General features: G+C 38.6%; 2 protein-coding genes across 2 annotated transcripts in view; both read right to left on the reverse strand.

Annotated features, from left to right (window-relative positions):
- Positions 1 to 1137: 1137 nt before the first annotated feature.
- Positions 1138 to 7880, reverse strand: LOC306876768 (cell division cycle-associated protein 7-like). Its single transcript, XM_079428170.1, has 10 exons — positions 7527 to 7880; positions 6615 to 6761; positions 6365 to 6493; positions 6026 to 6259; positions 5479 to 5556; positions 5037 to 5231; positions 4031 to 4165; positions 3753 to 3902; positions 3031 to 3167; positions 1138 to 1938 (listed from the first exon to the last, which is right to left on the reverse strand). Exons 1-10 carry the CDS (start codon positions 7536 to 7538, stop codon positions 1908 to 1910), a joined length of 1248 nt encoding a protein of 415 aa, XP_079284296.1. The 5' UTR covers positions 7539 to 7880; the 3' UTR covers positions 1138 to 1907.
- Positions 7881 to 13075: 5195 nt separating this feature from the next.
- Positions 13076 to 22171, reverse strand: part of LOC306876649 (mitogen-activated protein kinase kinase kinase 20-like) — a 63940-nt gene continuing 54844 nt past the window's right edge. The window contains exons 17-20 of the mRNA XM_079427984.1: positions 16613 to 16729; positions 16289 to 16363; positions 14651 to 14801; positions 13076 to 13894 (exon numbers count right to left, since the gene is read on the reverse strand). Coding sequence (XP_079284110.1) covers positions 13209 to 13894; positions 14651 to 14801; positions 16289 to 16363; positions 16613 to 16729 — 1029 coding nt within the window. The 3' untranslated portion in view covers positions 13076 to 13208. The remainder of the gene's footprint in view (positions 13895 to 14650; positions 14802 to 16288; positions 16364 to 16612; positions 16730 to 22171) is intronic.

Below are 22171 nucleotides of genomic sequence, written 5' to 3' on the forward strand. Positions count from 1 at the left end.
AATTTTTTTAAAGACAATAATTTCCTGACAATTAAAAGTGTTACATAGCCCACTGAATCATACTCAGACTTAATGCTGGCAGCAGTGGAACCACTAGGGAGAGAACTGCCAGGTGACTTATTTCTTAGCATAAAAGAGGACAATGGTACAAGAGGAATACCAAATTATTGTTTTAAGTGTGAAAATATAGCAGAAGTAGCACTGCCATTCAAAAACAATGGACTTGTGACAAGGCTCCTGAAATAATCAGGTCTTCACTTTAAGTTTTCATTTAGTGATGAGTGAATTTTTGCTAAAAAAAAAAAAAAAAGAGCAGGAGAAATAACATGCAAGTGTCTCAGAGCCGGCAAAAGCGATGAAAAGAGTGACACTTTATCTCATAGAGTATGACGCAGCCTGCAGAAGTGACATGCATGGTTGTTGTCACCGCTAGAATTACCTACTGTAGCCAAAGCAATATAAACTAATTTAACCTCTTCCAAGGCCCATATTTACAAAATAGAGACTTCTGGGAATCCATACTTTGGTCTCAAAAGACCAAGTCAATTATTTCGGATCCAAAATGTTCTGGTGTTGCTAGAGGAGGAGTACAGTGAGAAGTGCTTGGTACCCACAGTGACGTTCAGAGGTAGTAAAGCTTTTATATAGGGATGAATGAGTGCTGAAGGTGTGCTTTATCAATGCTGTCATGAATTCCCACACCACAGTGTGATGGAATACAAAAACTTGAAACAGAAGATGCTACCCTCCCCTCATTCCCTGCATTGTTGGACATTTTTTCAGCATGACAATGAAGATGAAAATCCTTCAGTGGACATGCATTTCACTCAATCTTAACACTCTTGTGCAGCTGTGGGGGATTCAGTAGAGACGAGCTGAGCAAAACTGCCCATTAAAGACCAGAGCATTTAAGAGGGTCGTCCTCCAGGAGTTAAACAGGACAGATGTGAAAATTTGTCATGAACTTGTACACTCAGTGCCAAGAGGGTCAGAGCAGTATACTCTGAGGACAGTTCTGGAGGACATACTAAGTACTAGAATATTATACATTTGCTGAATTAAATCTAGGGTGTACTAATTTCTGCAATCCTTCATTTAAACAAAATTGCCTAATTTACTTATTTTACAGAAAATATTGGCATATGTTTTGTTTTTATTAAGCATACATTTAATACTTTAAATTTTTGCCATCTTTCCATTAATTGTATTAGTGATAAGAAAATACATCTTTATATTTATTCAGAGGGAGTGTATTCTGTGCACTGTAAATACACACACGGTATAATTTAGAAAATATTTATATCCATACAATTTATATTATATATATAACTATTTAATATCTGAACATAACATTATCATGTGTATTTATATATACAAAAAAAAAAAAAACATTCTGTAAACATTAATCACGTTTGACAGCACTACTCTTTATTTATAATTAAATACACCTACTGAAGATGTAAGGGAAAGCATTAACATTACACCACAACTTGTTAAAAAATTGGTATAAAAGGTTTTCAAAGAACAAAACCAACATGAACAAATATGTTCCCCTCCATTGACCCATACAGACAACAGAACTTAAAGCACAAATTTTATTCAAGTATGGCAGCAGTACAACTGTGCAGTTATAACAGCATCTAAAGAACCTACAGATTGGAGAAAATCAGGGTAAAAACAGCAAAGAGAACAAGTATTGCAGCCAATACAGTACAGAGATAAAAACACTCCCTTTGAAAAATACATTTAAAACAATGCAAACTTAAGGATTTCATGTAGACAACTGTCTACTCAAATTAAACCTGCAGCAGGTTTAAGGGGTTAAGGAAGCTCTGAGAATCACATCAATTAAGACACTTGAGGACGACGTCAGTTTTGGTTGGACTCAGTCGAACATGGCAACCATTTTATTCACTTTCCGCCAGTTCCTTCTTTAAACTGTGGAGAAAGGCCAGAGGTCACGGTTACACTTTCATAGATTCACCCGAAAGCCAAGTGACTGACAAAACATGGGGGGAAAAAAAAGTCTCTATTTACAGAGTAGTGTACATAAAACAGCTCTGATGCTTTAAAATGCAGTCTAGATAGGCAGCACATACACTAAGTTTTTGAACAGTAAGATTTTTTTTTAAATAATTCTCTTCTGCTCAATAAGCCTGCATTTATTTGATCCAAAATACAGCAAAAGCAGTAATATTGTGAAATATTTTACCATTGTAAAATGTACTTTTCTATTTGAATACATTTTAAAATTGTTATTCCTGTCAAAGCTAAATTTTCAGCATCATTACTTCAGTCTTTAGTTTCCCATTATTCTACAGAAATCATTCATTATGCTGATTTACTGTTCAATAAACATTTTATTATTATTCAGTATTTTTTTTTTGGTGCAGGATTCTTTGAATAGAAAGACCATTTATCTGAAATAAAAAGCTTTTGCAACACTAACTTTCAAAAGCTTGAAGACCGTAGAATCGTTTTGAGAAAGAAATTATGGAAATTAAATACTTTTATTTGGCAAAGATGCTTTAAATTGATCAAAAGTGATGATAAAGATATTTATAATGTTACAAAGGATTTTTCAGATAAATGCTTTTCTTCTGAACTTTCTATTCAAAGAAACCTGAAAAAAAAATACTCTGCTGTTTTCAAATGTTTTTTGAGCAGCAAATAAAAAAAAAATAGAATGATTTCTGAAGGATCATTCGACACTGAAGACTGGAATAATGATGCTAAAAATTCAGTTTTGAAATCACAGGAACAAATTGCATTTAAAAATATATTCAAATAGAAATCAGTTATTTTATATAGTAAAACTATTTCAATTTTTTTTACTGTTTTTGCTGTTCTTTGGATCAAATAAATGCAGGCTTGGTGACCAGAAGAGACTTCTTTAAAAAAAATAATCCATCTTACGGTTCAAAAACTTTTGACTGTTAGTGTAGATTTTTGGAATACAGCTGCATATTTAAAGTTACAGCATTCATATTATAGTGCAACAAAAATTAAGTTACTACAAAATTCCATTACCTTTTCAGATACGAGTGGACATTGTCATAGCCGTGGTACTTGGCCAGGTACACGAGCACACCTGTAGCGCAGCGGCCCTCTCTGGCACGGCAGAAACTGCAGTTACAGATGCCCCTGCACGGGGGGCAAAGCCACTCCTAGAAGAAAACAACACCATCCAACCATTTAGAGAAATGCTAGCTGACCTGGGGTGTGTTTCCCATACAACGACATAAATCGCTGATTAACCACCATAGTACGATGCATTGTTGTGGAAACAAACTAGCTAGTCACAACTGTTTCCCGAACACGGTCGCATCTGTTGACTAAACTTACAATTTTTTGTTCCCTGTCATTTTGCTTTATTTGATGTTTGATTCATCATGGGTTCCCTCTTACGTCATACTCTGGGGTTCCCTTAGGCATTTATGCACGTTCATTCTTCAAAAACGGAGCTTATTGAGGACGCTCTAAAATACATAGATTAAAATGCATTTATATTTAGATAGAACTGAATATATATATAGATTGTACTGCATTATTAGCTTGCTTAGTGTGCCCAAGAACATATGTCTTAGACCACAGATCGAGAGCTGTAGTTCTAACCACGCAATGATCGTTTGAAGTATGGTTTCGGTAAACACCGAATCGTTGAACCATGTTGGTAATGATGCTTTTGGGAAACACACCCCAGTGCTAATGCTTTCACAATGTGCATGAGACTGACTGGAAACGTCACTAACCGGGTTCAGGAGGGCATCACGGACTTCTTCTCCGTATCGGTTCTTGAGACAAGGCCCGCAGAACTGCCCACGAACTCCCACACATTCTGGGTTGCGGCAGTTGGTCTTGGTGTCAGTTGTTTTTTGTCGACACTGATGGCAGGTGGATCCCTGACGGACAAAAGCACAGCCCACACGGTCATGAAGAGTCTACAGCACTTCAAACGAGCTGAGAAATGAAGGCTTGGGTATGGAACAGGTGTTGTGATGGTAAAAGCATCATGCTGAAGGAGACTTACAGTGGCCCGGTTGTAAATCTTCTCTCTGGCGTTGACACAGATGTGGTCCAGTTCAGCCTCAGTGATTTCCTCCACAGGCCTCACAACATGAGGAATTGTCAGAGTACTGTTATAGCTGCGCCGACGTGGCTCTTTCTGCTCACACACACAAGGGCAGGAAAATAAAGAGTAAAAATACAGTGGCACCTTAGTTTTACAAGACAAAATATGGAAGCTTGAGATTGCATGTACACAGCTGTTCACTGCTCAGATTGGGTACAGTGAGATTTTTCCTTTTCAAAGAAATGAACTTTAATGCATTCTTGCTGAAAAGCGACAGTAAAAGACATTGTTTTCTACATTGATAAAACAATGCAAATCAGCATATTATGATTTCTGAAGGATCATGTGACACTAAAGTGACCCGTGTTAGGGAAAGTTGCTTTTAAAAGCAATGCATTACAATATTGCTTTACTCCATAAAGTAACTATTTGCGTTACTTTTCTAAATTGCTTTTTATGGAAAGTAATGCAGTGTTACTTTTGTGCTACATTGTCACCAGAGTTGGGATTGCTTCTTTTTAACAACAAAAACTTATATTTTTGGCAACTAAAGTCACACAAACAGTGAAATGAATAAGCATCAGGCTGAAGGAAGTGCCTCTGCACCTCAATCCCAATTTCTCTCAACACTCCAACAGAAGAGGTGTCAGTGAATAAATGGAAAAACAAAGTAACTTTACTTATATGTAACTCATTTTCAAGTTTAAAGGTAATACGTTACTAGTTATTTGAAGAAAAAAAGTAATCTGATTGCATAACTCGCATTACTTGTAATGAGTTACTGCTGAAGTAATCATGCTCATAATTCAGCTTTGCATCATAGAAATTTTAAATATATAAAAATATAAATTGTAATATTTCACTATTCTCACCAACCCAAACTTCTGAACAGTAGTTTATAATTTCAGCACAAAGGAAAAAAAAAAAAAAAAGGTCTTGATATTAACTAAAAGCTGAAACGCACCTCTTCTTCATCGTCATCGTCGTCATTTCTGTTTCTGCGGACCAGGCTGTATTTGTCCTCGGGCTCATCCTCTGGAAGAGGGGAGGGTGGTCCGTCCACCAGTGACCGTGAGCGTGTGTGAGGACGGGAAGTTCGCTCTGGGTTTCTCCGGCGAGCGGCGCTGGGGTCCAGAGAGCGCCGAGGAACACGACGAGGCTGTACAGAGAGAAGGGGAACATTCAATCAAATCAAGGTAAAACGAACTAATAATAATCCAAATTAGTAACATTGTATTGCTCAATAGTTTATTATTAGTAATAGCATTTTTTTATTAATATTGTTAATGCTAATAAAATTAATACTAGTAAGTTATATTAATTGTTATAAATAAATTGTTAGCATCATTTCATCATCAGTAGTTATATAAAATGTTTTTTTTAATAACAGTACTCTGAAGTCTTACCGTATTGCCCTGTGACAAAGCAGCCTTCCTGGGAATGAGTCCAGGAAGCTTATCCAGCTCTGCCATTAGCTTAGAAAGCTACAAGGAGATCACAATTCAGTGAAAACTGGATTCATACTTTAATCAAAACTCACTTCAAAATAATGAAGATTATCATCGTAAGAATTACATTCAAACTGCAAATAGATAAATGCATACTAATGTCCAGGGTTGGATAAAATACAGTTATCTTTTAAAAAACAACAAAACAATTAAATTAAATGCACACTCGTGTTTCACGATGCCATAGAAGAACCTCTTTGTCTAAATGAGTCCATGAAGAACCTTTAACATCTGAAGAACCTTTCTGTGTCTCAAAAGGTTCTTTGTGGTGCAAGAAGGTTCTCGAGATTATAAAAAGGTAAGAAAGAGATGGTTCTTTAAAAAACTTTTGACTGAATGGTTCTTTGTGGAACCAAAAATGGTTCTTCTATGGCATCGCTGTGAAGAACCCTTTGAAGCACCTTTACTTTTATGAGTGCAGACGTGTAGAAGTTGACTTCCTTACCATAGCTTTGTTCTCTTTGATGTTCAGCGCTCTCTTCAGCATGAAGTTCTCTCCCTCAGAGTCAGACTCGGGGTCTTTGGGTTTAGGTTTAGGACCGGGTTTGGACTTGGACTCAGGCAACACTGACTTTGATGGACTGGCCCGTTTGTTCGGGAACTTCATGGCTACTCTGAGCGTAAACGATTTGCGAGTTTTTCTGGGAGGCGAACAGGCCTCAGAATCGGAATCCATTTTCTGTGAGGAAAAATCACTTGATTAATTGAACATATTCATCCTTTCAAAAGCCAGTATGTGATAAAGCAACAAGCAGAGACTGAAGTGTTTCCTGTGGTTACAAACCATTTCAGTCATGTCGTCGTTCAGGTCGTTCTCAAAACCGCTGCACGCATCCTCTTCCTCAGTCACAGGTAAGACGTTAAACACTTTCTCACTCGGAGCAGATCTTCTCGTCTGCCTCAACGGTCTCTTCTATAAAAGCAAACCAAAACATTAACATCAAATGACTGTAAGAGGGAGGTATGGAGAATGGTCTTTGATCTTTTGGGCATCTGTAAGGTCAGTTTAATGTATGGAAAAATTAATGTCATACCGAGGTCCCAAAACCATCAGATCCAAAACTGTCACAGCTGTCGTCGGAGGACAAAGAGGAGGAGGAGGAGGTTTCCATAGGAAGCACAGCAGTGCTCCTGTAACTGCGCAGATTCATTCTGGTGGAGGGGGGAGACGCCTGCTGCCTCTGCACACAACAACAACATACAAAACATTCACAAAGAGTCCAGCAAACACCATATAAACCTGCTCAGCTCAGTCTGGATTTCTGTAGAGAGCAATTTCAGACACGCAGCTTAGAAAATCTACAAGGCCTGTTTTTGTTTCCAATATTCCTTAAAACAGAAAAGGTTTGACAATTTAAAGTGGGTAAACACTGGAAATCATAATTAGATCAAATATAAAGGAGTGCAGATGGGTGAGAAGTAAAAGTGAAGCCTATGGATACTGGAATACTAGGCATAAACATTTAACCACTTAAAAAGTGCATCATTTCAATATTTTTTTTATTTTTTTCCCCAAGAACAAGTCATTTGTATAAAGTTAAGACATTATTTAAGCTTCAGTCGGTCAACAAACAGTAAACGGTTTTCATAATATTGATACATATTTCTTTACCAAGAAGTATCGATTAACGTTAACGTAGATGCTTTGTAAAAGGTAGGAGCGACCCCTGTCCCCACTAAACACACGCCTAACTTACAAGTTCACTAAACCAGCAAATACTTGAAAAACAAACATACGGTCTAATAAATTTATGACAAAGAAATAACACGACCAATCGTTCAGAATCGTTTGAACGGTTAATTTCCCTCTTTTACAGAGTTTAAACCAACTTTACGCACGCCACGAGAGCATTCATTCATTCATAAACACAAACCCACACACACAATAGCAACTGTTCTCGCAGATCGATAGAAATAAAAAAGAAAGCTGAAATGTGTAACTATACCTTGGAGCGCATTGTGTTGAGTTCGCTGTGATTTGAGGGGGTGTGAGTTTATACTGTGCTCGAGTCCGCTGTGAATGTGTGCGTCTCAGTCCCGTGGCGCTGAGTTTAGTCTGGAAGTTGGCGGGTAATTCTTGAAGAGGCGTGACTCTCTTCCGCGCCACACGAGAGTCCTGGAAGCTCCGTAAAATTGATAAAGTAACGCAATCGAATATGCTGAGGATTTAAGAACGGCATTATCCACTTCATTATGAGTTGAGTGTACACCTGTTGACATAATTTAATTAGAAATCCTAGGTTATTTGAATAAAATCACGTCTATTTGGCTTTACATGCACTTACAGGATCTTCAGCTGTGGCGCCAAACAGAGCTCATTTGCATAAGGACACATAAATCGCGCGAAATACTGACGAGATCAAACAAGCAGAGTTCATTTCAAGTTTATATTTTATTAATATCTTATAAATTGACAAAGGTTTAAAATTCCACCAATATAATAAATAAATCTTTAATATCATATAAATGAAATAGTCCTCCATAATAAAATATAACAATATTACCATGTTTCCCTTGCAGGCAGAAACAGTTTAATAGAAAAAGTCCTCTGTTATGATCATGACTGAAGTGTTTAGCATAGTTCAAATACATAAGAAACTCTTCAAAAAGAAGCTAAAGAAAATCAGACCACGAGAGGCAAATTCAAGTTAAAACCTGGAAAGGCAATGCCAGCTATGAAAGAGCAGAGAAAAGCTCTTTTTTCAGAAAATACATAATTTATGACATTTAAGATAAGTATATCCATTTCATGGTGAACTTTTACCCTTTATCAGTGTCAATTTAAGATGCTTTTATTGAATCCCCTAGGAACAACCTGGGTTAAGTGCTTTGGTAAACCAACTCTCCAGCCCTTACAGTGGATCATATGTGATTAATTATCAACCCCTTCTAACACCGTGTCACGCGATGCAACAAGATTCCCAGCGTCAAGCACTTTGGGTGTCCACACTAGATGCAATGTGACAACGCCACACAATAGAATCAATCAAATATCACAGCCAATCAAATGCTTGTGTGGGCAGACTCTCTCTGGAAGCCCACTGCCCTCGCAACTAAAGTTTATAATCTAATTCAGGGGTCACCAGACAGTCCTGGAGGGCCGATGTCCTGCAGAGTTTAACTCCAACCCTAATCAAACACACCTGAAGCCAGTGGCGTAGCAAGTCAGCCCCAGGCCCATATGCAAATAATTTGTACGGCACCCCCCAAATTAAATGGGCTCCAACTCGGTTAACTTGTTGATTTTTCTGATGTAAATAACGTTCAAGCTGGTTTAAAGGTTTGGAAATAATATTTTCAAGTTCATTCATTGCACGCAAGCCACCCAATAATTGCAATAAGCTTTGTGCTTTTTTATTATAACACAAAGTCTCATCCTTCTGTAAATGTTAAGATCAGATACAAACAATAAATGTGTTTTGCGCTCTTATTTGTAGTGAGGTAACTACATTCACCTCATTTCAAGTGGCATGTGAATCGATGATATTTTCCTCTTTAATATTTGCAGCACGAAATAAACGATTAAATATTTGAATGCATATTGGAAAAAAAAAAATCAGAACAATTTAATACAAATTAATATCTCATGAAATCGATCAATTGGAGTTTCAAAAACATCTATAAGCCAAGTTTTAGTGTTAAGAATGACAGGTTGGATGCCACAGACTTTTTTTTGTTACAGAGTGTAATTTTCACATTTACTTCACGCAATATAACATGATTTTATTACCGTAATTTTTACTTTATTATTAAAATAGTATGACGTTAATCTTATTTCATAATTTTCAGCGTGACACTAAAATGCTGCTGTAGGGTGTTTGTACTGCATGCAAACACAATCTTGGCACAGCTGCCCAAAAAAAAAAAAAAAAAAATATATATATATATATATATATATATATATATATATATATATATAAAACTAAATAAATAAATAAAAATAAAATAGTATGTAGTTGATGACCCTGACTCCCCATATCTCCTCATTGGATAGGCTAATGAAAGAGTTTTTAATTTTTGATTTGAATTATTTCGTTATAAAGTAGTAATTTATAGCTTTCTAAACATATATTTATCATGTCAGTGAGGCAAGTATTTGCTGAGTTTTGGTTCAGTTTTTGTGAAGTGTTCCTGTTCAAGATCAAGACCACCCTGTTTGTTTTCTTTATTTTATAATAGCAAAACGTTTTGTTGATAATGTGTCACGATCTCTCCCTGGAAGGGAAACGCGGAGGCGAGAAACTCTTTCAATTTGGAACTTTATTTAGAACACAGGAATTTCAGGAGATACGGATGGAGACGATCAGGAATTGATGATAAGACCGGACGCAGGGGCAGGGAAACACAGGGCTTAAGAACACAAGGAAATCAAAGAGGAAGAACAGAAACAGGTGCGGAGACTGTGTAATTAAACAGGGCTAGGGACTAATTAACTAATGATGACAGGGAACGAGGACAGGAACAGGAAGGCCAAATATGGACACGAGAGGAGGGGGAAACAAGACACAGGACTGACATTACGCCCCCCTCCGGAAGGCGTGTCCTCACGCCATACACCATCCAATGGGGAGGGGGGGTGGGCGCTCTGGAGGCCTCCAGGGATCAGGGGGCAGGGCTACCGGCCTCCAGAGCGGGACCCGTCCTGGAGCCACGGAGGGAGAGGAGACACAGGAGGCCATGGCGGATCAGGAGACTCGGGAGGCCATGGCGGATCCGGGGACTCGGGAGGCCAAGGCGGGACTGGGAACTCGGGAGGCCATGGCGGGTCCAGGGACTCGGGAGGCCATGGCGGATCCAGGGACTCGGGAGACCACGGCCTTATTTCTTCAGGCAGCCAAGACGTGTAGAGGGCCACACAGGCCGTGACCCTATAGCCCCCCCCCCCCCCAAATTTTCTTGGGGAAGTTCCCCTCTGGGAGCCATTGAGGAGGAGCGGGCTCTGTGGGGCGCTCTGGAGGAGCGGGCTCTGTGGGGCGCTCTGGAGGAGCGGGCACCTGGGGACGCTCTTGAAGCGCGGACACTTGGGGGCGCTCTTGAAGCGCGGACACTTGGGGGCGCTCTTGAAGCGTGGACACTTGGGGGCGCTCGGGAAGCGCGGACTCTCGGGGGCGCTCGGGAAGCGCGGACTCTCGGGGATCGGGAACGGCCCTCCTGGCCGTGATCTGAGAACTGGATTCTCGGGGCTCGGGATCGGCACTCCTGGCCGTGACTTGAGAACTGGATTCTCGGGGATCGGGATCGGCACTCCTGGCCGTGGTCTGAGAACTGGATTCTCGGGGATCGGGATCGGCACTCCTGGCCGTGGCTTGAGAACTAGATTTTCGGGGATCAGGATCGGCACTCCTGGCCGTGGTCTGAGAACTAAATTCTCGGGGATCGGGATCGGCACTCCTGGCCGTGGTTTGAGAACTGGCTTCTCGGGGATCGGGATCGGCACTCCTGGCCGTGGTCTGAGAACTGGATTCTCAGGGATCGGGATCGGCACTCCTGGCCGTGGCTTGAGAACTGGATTCTCGGGGGCACTCTGACAGCGCGGATTCACGGGGGCTCTCTGGGCTGAGGACAGAGGTGGTGCTGGGATGAGCTGCGGACGACGGCGAGCTGGCTCGGGCCCGGACACTTCCCAGACACTGGTAGATCCCCTCTTTCCAACTCAGACCGGTAGTGTCTGGGAGGTCCATGGGACGGTGGTAGTTGGCCCCGAGCCAGAACAGCTTGTTAAGCATTGTATCATCTAACGCCATCGTTGTGGCAAACTTGCAGAACTCCTCTGCGAACTCATAAAAAGGGGCGGCGAGGCGGGAGGCCGCTTACACTGTATTAGGTCCGGTCTTCTGTCACAATCTCTCCCTGGAAGGGAACCGCGGAGGCGAGAAACTCTTTCAACTTTATTTAGAACACAGGAAACACAGGGCTTAAGAACACAAGGAAATCAAAGAGGAAGAACAGAAACAGGTGCGGAGTAATTAAACAGGGCTAGGGACTAATTAACTAATGATGACAGGGAACAAGAACAGGAACAGGAAGGCCAAATATGGACACGAGAGGAGGGGGAAACAAGATACAGGACTGACAGTGAGTGCACACAAATAAAATTATTTGCAGCTTCAAATGATGTATACTCTTACCTTTATGAGGAAAAAAGGCATATTTAAATTTTCCACTCTTATTAAGAAAAACAAAATGCACTTGATCTCGCTAGTGCCTCCATGTCCTTCAGCTTCCACTTTTAGCACAAACGATTTGGTATGTATTACTCATTTATCTTAATTTTTTTATTTATATTGTGAAATGCATGAAGTTTTTTATGTCTCAAATCGTGTTTATTTGAGAAGGCTAAACTGATCAAACATATTCTCAACTCACTGTCTGGTGCTGGCTGCTTGGTAGGCTATAAAAAAAAACAAAAAAAAACTTGAATTTAACAAACATAAAATGTTCCAATCATGTTTCTAAATTAACTTAATAAAGAAACAAAATATAACTACTTTGCCATTAAAAACCAAAACTGAACTTTTTAAATGGCTGCAACAGCAGCTGTGTAAAAGGGAAGAGAGAGAGAGAGAAAAAAGACACGGGTTCGGGTCGGACTCAGGCGGAAAATTCTGATAAGCTGTCGGACAAGGGCTGGGCCTGTGCAGGGCTCTATATTCGTTCCCTTGTTTCCATTAAAATTTCTCCCTCGGCTCGGCGGGCCCCCAATCTGCCCAGGCCCGTATGCACCTGCATACCCTGCATACCCAGACGCTACCCCCCTGCCTGAAGCAGCTAATCAATGTCTTACTAGGTATACTTTAAATTTCCAGGGAGGTGTGTTGAGGCAAGTTGGAGCTAAACTCTGCAGGATACAGGCCCTCCAGGATCAAGTTTGGTGACCCTTGATCTAATTCATAAATATCAAACATTTTTAACATAATTAAATGTACATACTGAGTAACTGATACCATCTTTGTCATGGAAAATGCTTGTTAGTTCACATTGTGTTCGCAGTTTTAATGTACATGTTTGGTTTCATTTAAAAATCTGAGGTAAACTATCTGTTGTTGCTTTCAGTATTGCTATAAGGTCACACAAAATTATATTCAAATTCAAATTAGACACGTTTAACTTTTAATAAAGCGCATAATCACCTAAGATTATCTACTGTCATTTAGTTTGTATGTTGTTGTTCCGGCTGCGAAGTCACGGAAATAGAAACTGCTTGTAAAATAGATATTTAGTAGTTAGGCTAGTTAGGACATAAACACAGATTAACATGGAAAAGATACCTTTTATTGTGATGTCACGGCTGGAACAACAACATACAAATTATACAATTTAAATTATAAAAGTGTGAACTCAATGCGAACCAACAAGCGTATTCCATAACAAAGATGGTATCAGTCACTTAAAGTCATTTAAAAACCTTAAAAAGATTTCATATTTAGGAATAAGATTATAAACATATTTCGTTGCGAGTGCAGTGCGCTTCCAGAGAGAACCCGCCCACACACGCTTTTTATTGGCTGTGATATCTGATTGATTCTGTCATGTCGCATCACGTCTGGTGACAAACAGACAAATTGCTTGCCGCTGGAATCTTGTTTTGTCGTGTGTAGTTAGGACATAGTGAAATGCTTTAAAAGCACTCAATTTCGGCCACGCCCACCGCCTCTCCCTCCTCTGCGCGGCCGGCCTCTGCCCTGCCTCACTTCCTGATGCTTATGTTCCTGTTTATTAGATTTCTTTCTTTCTACTTTAATCCAGTCCCCATCACCAGACCTGGCCTCTTCAGATGCTGATTTCTGCTTCACCCCTTCACTGACAACTGACATCCCTGGTATTGGGTGTTGGTGGTTATATGGTGTTATATAGGAGTTGTTGTTTCGGGGCCGTCCAGCAGGTTGGAAACCTCTGGATCCTCTCTGTGACATCTGATTAAACCTTCTGGCTTCTGCTTCACCTCTTCCTCCTCCGTTGATTTTAAATGTGTGGTCGTAGTACGCTTTTCTGTGGTAGTTGTGTTTAGCTCCAGCACTAGGGGGCCGCTCTCGCTCCAGGGTGCTCTCAGATGTCGTGCTGGATGGGCTGCTGCCCTTTGACCCCAGATGCATGGAGGAGAGTTTGATGGAAAGAGTGGGAGAGGAACTCCGCGAGTCTGTCCATGGAGTGAGAGGGCTGCGATTGGGCGATCTCCTGACCGCAGCGGCGTACGATGATTGGTTAGCGATGACGGACAGGAACTGAGGGAGGGTCATCTTGCCTGTGGACTCCTGGGCAGCTTCCTCTCTCCACTGCTTCATTCTCAGACTGTAAATCCATCTGGGATCAACACCTGATTAAGGAACAGAATAATAGAATGGGAAACCAAGACATTTTCCATGGATATGCAAAATTGGGCTAAAAGGACATTTAATCTCAGAAGGTCAAACTAAATATCAATTCAACTGGTTTATTTATTGTTCATTTCATGTGGGGTTTGCAATTTTTGCAACACTGATATACAAATGTTTGTAATTGCTATTAGTATTTTTATTTCCAAATACAACAGCCAAAAAAACTGTAAAATAAAATAAAATAAAATAAATAACATTAAATAAAATTGCATAAATAAATAAAAACATACAATATAAAGTAATAGGATTGCAAATATTGCCCACATTAAGCTATTACTCAGTAGGAACTAGTTACCTATGAATTAAAGATAATTTATTATTTTTCACTCAAAAACTTGATAGTAGGGTTGAATGACATCTGCTTACAATGTACAATTTTGTGTAAAAATTGTTAAATATATATTTATAATTGTTATGTATGTTATATATTATGTACACACACACAAATATATATGTATATTTAAAATACAATTTTACAATTTATATATATACAGAACTTCGTAGCTGTGAAGTAGTGAAAAATTGTAATATGTAATTGTAATATGTAATCATATTATCAATAAAAAATAATAATTTGAGTATTTTAAATGTAATTTAATCTAATTAAAAGTACTTGATTTTTGGAATCTGATTACGCAATATAATTAATTTGAATATGACACCAAACAAGCTCTATTAATCAGTATTGTTATTACCTGAGTTGGACCTGCTTCTGTTGTGACCTTCCCTGATGCTTGGGGCCGTCTCAATGACCAGCTCTACAGGTCTGATCACATCCCTCCCGCTGTCTGGACTCCACTGCACTCTGTGCTCGTGTCTCGTGCACTTAGGAGATCTCACATTACCCTGGCAGGAAACAAGGCACCAGGTTAAACATGTCCCCTTATAACCTTATTGGCACATTTGAAAATTTTGCATACAAATAGCAAATATACCTACTGAATTTTACACTGTTTAGAAAGTTGCACATAAAGAGTTTTATTAAAAGCATACTGCTTATATAATAAATGGCAACATTTAGTACATAAGCACATCAGTTAACTACCTGAAATTACTCTCTTCATGACAAAATATCATAAATAATATAGTGAAATGTTGACTTTGTATATTTAACATGAAATTAAAATAACTTTTTTACTATTTACTTTCTTAATATGAGTTCCTACCCATGTGAAAAAGAAGTGTACTTAATTGTAATGCACATGTAACTTGTAATTTACTTTGAAAAATGATATATTTCAAAAGTGTTCATACTAATTTTAATAAAAAAAGGCCACTCAAGCTTACTTAAAGAGACAATTTCATAACTGTTTCTTCATTTTAAATCATTATGATTTAATAATCTTTTGTCCTGTTTTAAAGTACACTTATTTTCATGTGTTGACTAACATACTAAATATATACATTTAAAGAACTTGAATATAATTTTTAACTGCAGTGTGATATTTAGTATTGCATGTATAAATGTAATATAGTTTAAATGTACTAAATTGCAACATCATCATTACCATATATTAGCTTTGATCACAGGAATAAGCTGCATCTTAAAATATATTAAAATAGAAAACAGTTATTTTAAATAGTAAAAATATTCCACAATATTACTGCTTTTGCTGTATTTTAGATCAAATAAATGCAGACTTGGTGAGATCACCAAGAAATCTTACTGTTCAAAAACTTTTGAATGGCAGTGTAAATACATGACATGCAAGTTTTAATAAAAAAATATTAACAGTTTACCATAAATGTGTGTTAGTACATTCGACAGTACTCCATATTTAAAAGACAAGTTATTGTGATTGCAAATAACATGCATTAATATTTTTTAAAAACTTTCAGTTTTCACTTACATATAATTATTAAAATATATTATTTTTGTAATAAGTGCTCTTTTTATGCTAAATAGTACATCTTTTCACCCGGGTATTGTTGTTGTGCCCATTTGTGCACATTATTCAGAATCTTTCATCAAAACTTGCTCTGCCACTTTCCCTTTCAATTGTTGTCATCAAACCTATTCAAGCTCTTAACCAATAATCAAAATCAAGTCTTGTCTTACATTTTATTTTCTTACAGAATATGCAGTTTCACTCTGCAAAAATGTCACACTGCAAAATTGGTTGCACTTTATTTTACAGGATATGCACTGCACTTACAGTGTACTTACCCAAGAAAGTATTAAGTAATGCAAAGTAACTACATGGGCTTATCATAGGTTCGGTTTAGGTTTCAATTACTACCTTGTAATTACTATAGTAAGTATGTAGTAAGTACATTCAGAACACTATTTCATGTAGACTGTACTGTGGTTCTAGTCTTTTTTTAGTACTTACCTCATAGTTTACTGTGCAGTCAACGGTTTGTGTGCCAGAAATTCCCACGATCCACTTATCCATCACAAACGGAGGCTGGAGAGTAATTCAGATTTTACCACAAACAGTAAAGCACATCAACCTAAGGCTGAAAGGCATGACAGCATCATAACAAGCATCAGGTCTTCTTTCTACTCATAACACATTTAAAACTTGTGTTGGTGGTTGTGAGGTAGCATTATGACACAATCATCTCTGCTATACGACCTCAGTCTCCTGCGTTCCTCAAAACACAGTACAAACAAAATGGTGACATAATTTACAGTGTTATATGACATTTCTCACCTTGGTCATCTTTAATACATCTACATCTGGTCTGTTGGCATTAAAGGTCACGTCTTTGATATATGCGATTGCCACCTCATCCCCATCAAGCTCCATGTACATTTTCCATTTGCAGTCCTGCAGAGGTCAGAAATACAGAGATATAGATGAGACAAAGTTAGTAAAATGAGGTTAGTAAAAGAGTCAGTAAAATGAGGTTAAACTGTAGCATCTTATGTAGGTAAATGTGGCCATAAACATGATGCATGATTTTAGCTGTTTGAGGGCGATATAACCCAATAGCACAACCTAGAGGACGATAATGTGTATTCAAATCACACTTGAGCTTTAATGGCTCCTTTATGTGGCCCTAAGCAGAATTTTATTTGGGGGCCCCTCGGTGCTGCCAATATGACTGGTTATTGTCAAAGCTTGATTATTCACACACTATAAATCTAACACACCTATTATCAGTTTTGTTTGTTGTAGCTGTAGCTGTTACATCATACCATTGCCTGCCTGGAATGTTTTTACCCTTCTGTGATTTTTAATTGTAACAGTTGCAAACTTACAAGAGTGGTCTGGTGTTAATTTGCACTTTAACATTCAAAGTCTTAAAATATTAAGTGGCATACTTAATGTGGTGTGCTGAAAAGTAGCTAAATAAACCAGCAGACAATGCATTTACAGAACAGAATGCTATTTTAACAACATAAATATTAATTGAAGTTGTACTTTTATTACAAGTCATATTTTTTATAATAAATATTAAACACAGCAGAGAGCATCTGTACATATAAAACAACAACTCTTAATCTATATCTAGCTAATTGAGGCATAATGATATTGGAATATAATAGCAAAGACCCAAAATGTAGGCTGAGGTAAATAATGTTAAGCTGTTATCAGTTTATGAAACAGAGGCTTATTTTTATTACAAATATATATCAGGTAAGTTATTTTTACGCAGAAGACAAAAAAAAGTCATCTAAAACTAAGTAAAATGTTATAATATATTAAGATGTCTTTTTGCTGATATTTTGATGCTCAAACATGAACTTCCTTAAAACAAAAAGATACCCTACCTAAGCTATGCTAGTTAACTGGGGGGGGGGGGGGGGGGCTATCTGATCAGGGGTGCGTTTCCCAAGTTATTAACATTAACCATAATTAGCTAACAATGGTTTTGAGAAACGCACCCCTGATTTGTGCCACAAAACCCCCATGTTGAATTGGTCCCCCCTCTACCCCCAAAACGTGATCGATTTTAACCCTTTGAGGGGCCACGCTTTGGCTGGAGTTGAGCCAGAGAAAGACGAGCTCAGAAAAAAAAGAAAAAGAAAAAAGAAAGACGTGCTCAGTGCTTTCCATATTTCATAACTGTTCTATGTTTTCAACCAAATGAAGTAGATTTTAGGTTTCAGACATTTAAATTAGACCTACACTTCAATTAAGTAAAAAAGACATTTAGTTTGTTAAATAGGCTACACACTGATTTCTATGGAAAGCGGCAATAATAATCCTTTCAATTAATGGACGACATGTTTTTTTCCTATCAAATACACATTGTGTAGGTTACTATAAAGTTTACTCTGTTTTCTCCCAGCTAACTGGCCACTACTTTCATGTATTTCGGGAGAAATAGGTGAATGTACGTGATGTTAATCCAGCAGATCCACACGGCAGCGTCCAGCGTATCAACATGGTAATTATTGTGCATGCATGACACGTCGCTATGGAAATAATAAAATTATATGTATAGATTATTTAATTATTTAATATTGCGCTTTCGTATAATTACCACTGTCCATTGACATATCACGAATTAAAATAAAATAAAATAAATTGTCATTTCATGTAGGCTACTCTTGGGGGCCCTAAGCAGCCGCTTAGTTCGCTTATGACTTGGGCCGGCTCTGAGCGCAAAGGATCATGGGGGCCCGAAGTCCTTCCGAAGGGCCCTTTGAAGTGGCCAGTTTTGAGCACTTCGGTTTGGAACAACCCTTCAATATGGCGGCCATGATTGTTTTCCCTTGTGTGCCCTTCGGAGAGCGATATATCGGCCGTTTCTCAATACCAAGTTCGCAGAGTCTGGACTTCCGTCCTTTCGAGTTTGGACTTGCCAAGTTCGACTCAGAAGAACGAACTCTCGAGGACGGGAGGACGAACTGAATTCTGGGTTATGGCCCGTATCAAGTCCGCACAAGTCACCTCTCGATGCATCCTCGGTAAAAGGGGCGGATCAAGAACACATCCGGGGATTTGAACTGGACTTGGCTAGATGTGAACTTTGAATTGGAACAGTACTTGGGCAGCGACTGATGACGTTTCACAAGTCCACAAGAACACAAGTACAGACAAGTACGCATATTGAGAAACGGCCATCCTGTTTGGAATGCACCGCTCGTTCTGGTTTCCCATTTTGATTGACAGATGCAGACTACTGCCACCTGCTGGTGTGGAGAGTTTGTGCTAGTTGGCCACTGGCTATAGTATTTGTGGTCTGTTCAAGCACAAATTTTTGTAGCAGACTCAGGCGATATGATACACCGCAGTCCACTTTTCGTTGCTTCTATTTCATTTATGTTAGATTGGTGCGTCTGGGCCTTGAATAAGAACAATAGGGCAACAGAAGAAAGCTTAAAAATTTTAACACAACATTTTAGAGTGTTACAGATTGGTATTATCAACTAAAGGAGCTACTATATGACTGTGGTGTGTGTGGTTGTGAGCGTTACGCCATCTAAATATAGGGTGCTGAGTGTTTCTCAGAAGCGGGCTGGTTTTTGGGTTGCACCGAATTCACTTTAACAAGGGGTTGTGGCAAAAAGTGGCAAGATGGCATCAGGTAGAGCAGGTGTAGCTATAGCTCTTTTAGCATACAGATTAGTTTTAACTTTCCTAAGACCAGTTAGTACCAATACATTTTTAAACTGTATTAAATTTAATCCTCAACATCTTTATGGGAAATTACTCCCGAACAACATCGACCTTGGATATGGGAGGAACATTTTAGCAGTGACTTTTATTTTTCCATCCTTATACTATCGGGCGAAGAAACACTCCAAGCCGCCAGCTCGGCTTCGACATAGTGATGTGTTAATTATTATATTCTGCCTGCTATTATCCAGAGATATTCATCCGTGTCCCGGTCCTTTTCACACCAAAATGGAACAGGACGATTATATCATGGCGGATACGATACACACTTCAACTGTCTCACAGGTACGCACTTGTTGTGGCGAGTTATTGCGTGATTACACCCAACCAACTAACCTCCCTTTTTCTGGCGCGGCTGGCGTTGTCGTGTTTGCTCGGGGCGTTGGCGCTGGTGTCGGGGCCGGACTGTCGTCTGGGGATGCCTGTCCGTGTCCTGGTCCCTGCTGTGTTGGGGCGGAGCGGGAGGATCGTGTCTCAAAGGATGCTGCTGTGGATGTCGGGCTTGCCCGAGACATCGCTGCTGGTGTGGGGTATATGGAAGTCGAGCGGCCCGTTGATAACCGGTTTGGTGGCCCACAGCGTGACCTTCGGGGGCTGTCCGGAACGGAGTTGAGCTCAGATGCTGGCGTGGAGATCTTTGGCTCGGCGGGGTTGTCGGTGGGCTCACTCGTGTCGGCCGAGTGGAGGAGTGGAGGAGATGCCGATCCACGGAGTACTTCAGATTTTATTGATTTGAACTTAACATTAGATAATATACGTGGAGTCGGGACAAAGATGAAAAGTGTAAATAAGAGAGTGATTAATCCAGCGATCTTAAAAAATAGAAAATGGAAAATATTCAGAACCCTTAATCAATCTAGAATATTTTGGGATCCTAAAGCTAAGGGTCTCTTCGGTGGTCATCTAAACATAAGAAGTATTAAATCGAAAAGTGATCAAGTTCATCATCTCTTACTAAACTCAAATCAAGATTTCCTTTGTTTATCAGAGACTTGGCTTCACGGAAATGTTTCTACTGCAGTAATTCAGGTGCCTGGTTTTAATGTTTTTAGAAAGGATAGAGAAGGTTCCAAGGGTGGTGGAGTAATGATATATATAAAGGATAGTATTCAGTGTAACAAAATCCAGTGGGTGAATTGCCAGGAATTGGAATGCATTGGTTTAAACATTGTCTTATCTCCACAAATGTCGTTTACTCTCATTGTAATCTATCGTCCCCCTTTTTCTAATTGCAGTTTCTATGAAAATCTTGATACTTTACTGAAAGAATGTAATTTTAACAAGGAGGCAATTATCATGGGTGATTTCAACATTAATTGGGAAGATAAATCTACTAGGAAAAATCTTAAGCAGATAACTGATAGTTTTGATCTTAAACAATTAATTAGTGGACCAACTCGAATAACCAATTCTACTAAAAGTCAAATTGATCTGATATTTACTAATAGACCTGAGCGAATTTTGAAATCTTGTAATATGTTAACTGGTCTGTCTGACCATAATATGATTCTGGTAACTAGGAAACTAACTAAGAAGAGGTTTAGCTCATTTGTTAAGAAATATGAATTCTTTGGGATACCAAAGAATAAACAAGAGAATTTTAAAGGTGCTATTCAGCAGATAGAATGGGGTAATCTATTATTCGGTATTGATTATGAGGAAAATTTTTACAAAAAGATTAGAAAATTATTATTACTGATTATACCTGTAAATTTAATCATAGAAAGAAAAAGAATATGGTCCCATGGATAAATGTAGATATTCTGAATTTGATGAAAGACAGGGATCACGCTTTGAAAACCTCACTTAAAACTAAATTGAGTAGTGATAGATATCGATTTACTATGTTAAGGAACTCTGTGGTAAAGAAATTACAAAAAGCTAAAGCAGATTTTTTCCTCACTATGATAGAAAAAGCAAGAGGCAATCCTAGAATCATTTGGAATCAGTTAAAAAAATTAACAGGCCAACAAAATGAAGATAAGAAAATTCTAGAACTTAAAGTAAAAGGGAAATCAATAAACAATTCAGCTGAGATGGTAGAGATTTTTAATCATCATTTTGTTGATTCCGTAGAAACTATTGCTCATTGTTTTCTGCCTGCGTCTACTAATGTCTGTCCAGTTACAACAGTGGAACCTGTTTTTAGAATAAGGCCTGTTAGTGATTCTGATGTTATGTGAACAATTCGATCTCTTAAGTCATCTAGAGCAAAAGATAAATATGGCATGGATGTTGTTATGCTCAAAGAGTCTAGTTTGACCCTAATTAAACCTATTAGTAAAGTTATTAATCTTTCAATTTCCCAGGGAAAATTCCCAAGTGTTTGGAAGTCGGCAATTGTTGTTCCAATATTCAAAAGTGGAGACCCCCTCTCTATTCATAGTTATAGGCCAATTAGTATTTTACCCACCGTTTCTAAAATTATGGAGAAACTAGTTGCAGAACAGATTAGCAGTTACTTGAGTAGTAGTTAATTTTCAATGCATCCAATGCAGTTTGGTTTTAGAGCAAAATACTCAACGGAAACCGCAAATTGTTTTTTTTATAGAAAATATTAAAACTCTCTTAGATAAAGGTGGTGTAGTTGGAGCAGTGTTCCTCGATTTAAAGAAAGCCTTTGACACCGTTAATCATAGA

This window comes from Barbus barbus (genome assembly GCF_936440315.1).
Source record: "Barbus barbus genome assembly, chromosome: 11".
Taxonomy (NCBI): Eukaryota; Metazoa; Chordata; class Actinopteri; order Cypriniformes; family Cyprinidae; genus Barbus; species Barbus barbus.

Excerpts from the sequence above, each read along its gene's own strand:
- LOC306876768 (XM_079428170.1), bottom strand. Across the intron at positions 5,232-5,478 it reads CTTTGTCACAGGGCAATACG|CCTCGTCGTGTTCCTCGGCG; the intron begins GTAAGACTTCAG and ends CTCTCTGTACAG. Across the intron at positions 3,903-4,030 it reads AGATTTACAACCGGGCCACT|GGATCCACCTGCCATCAGTG; the intron begins GTAAGTCTCCTT and ends TTTGTCCGTCAG.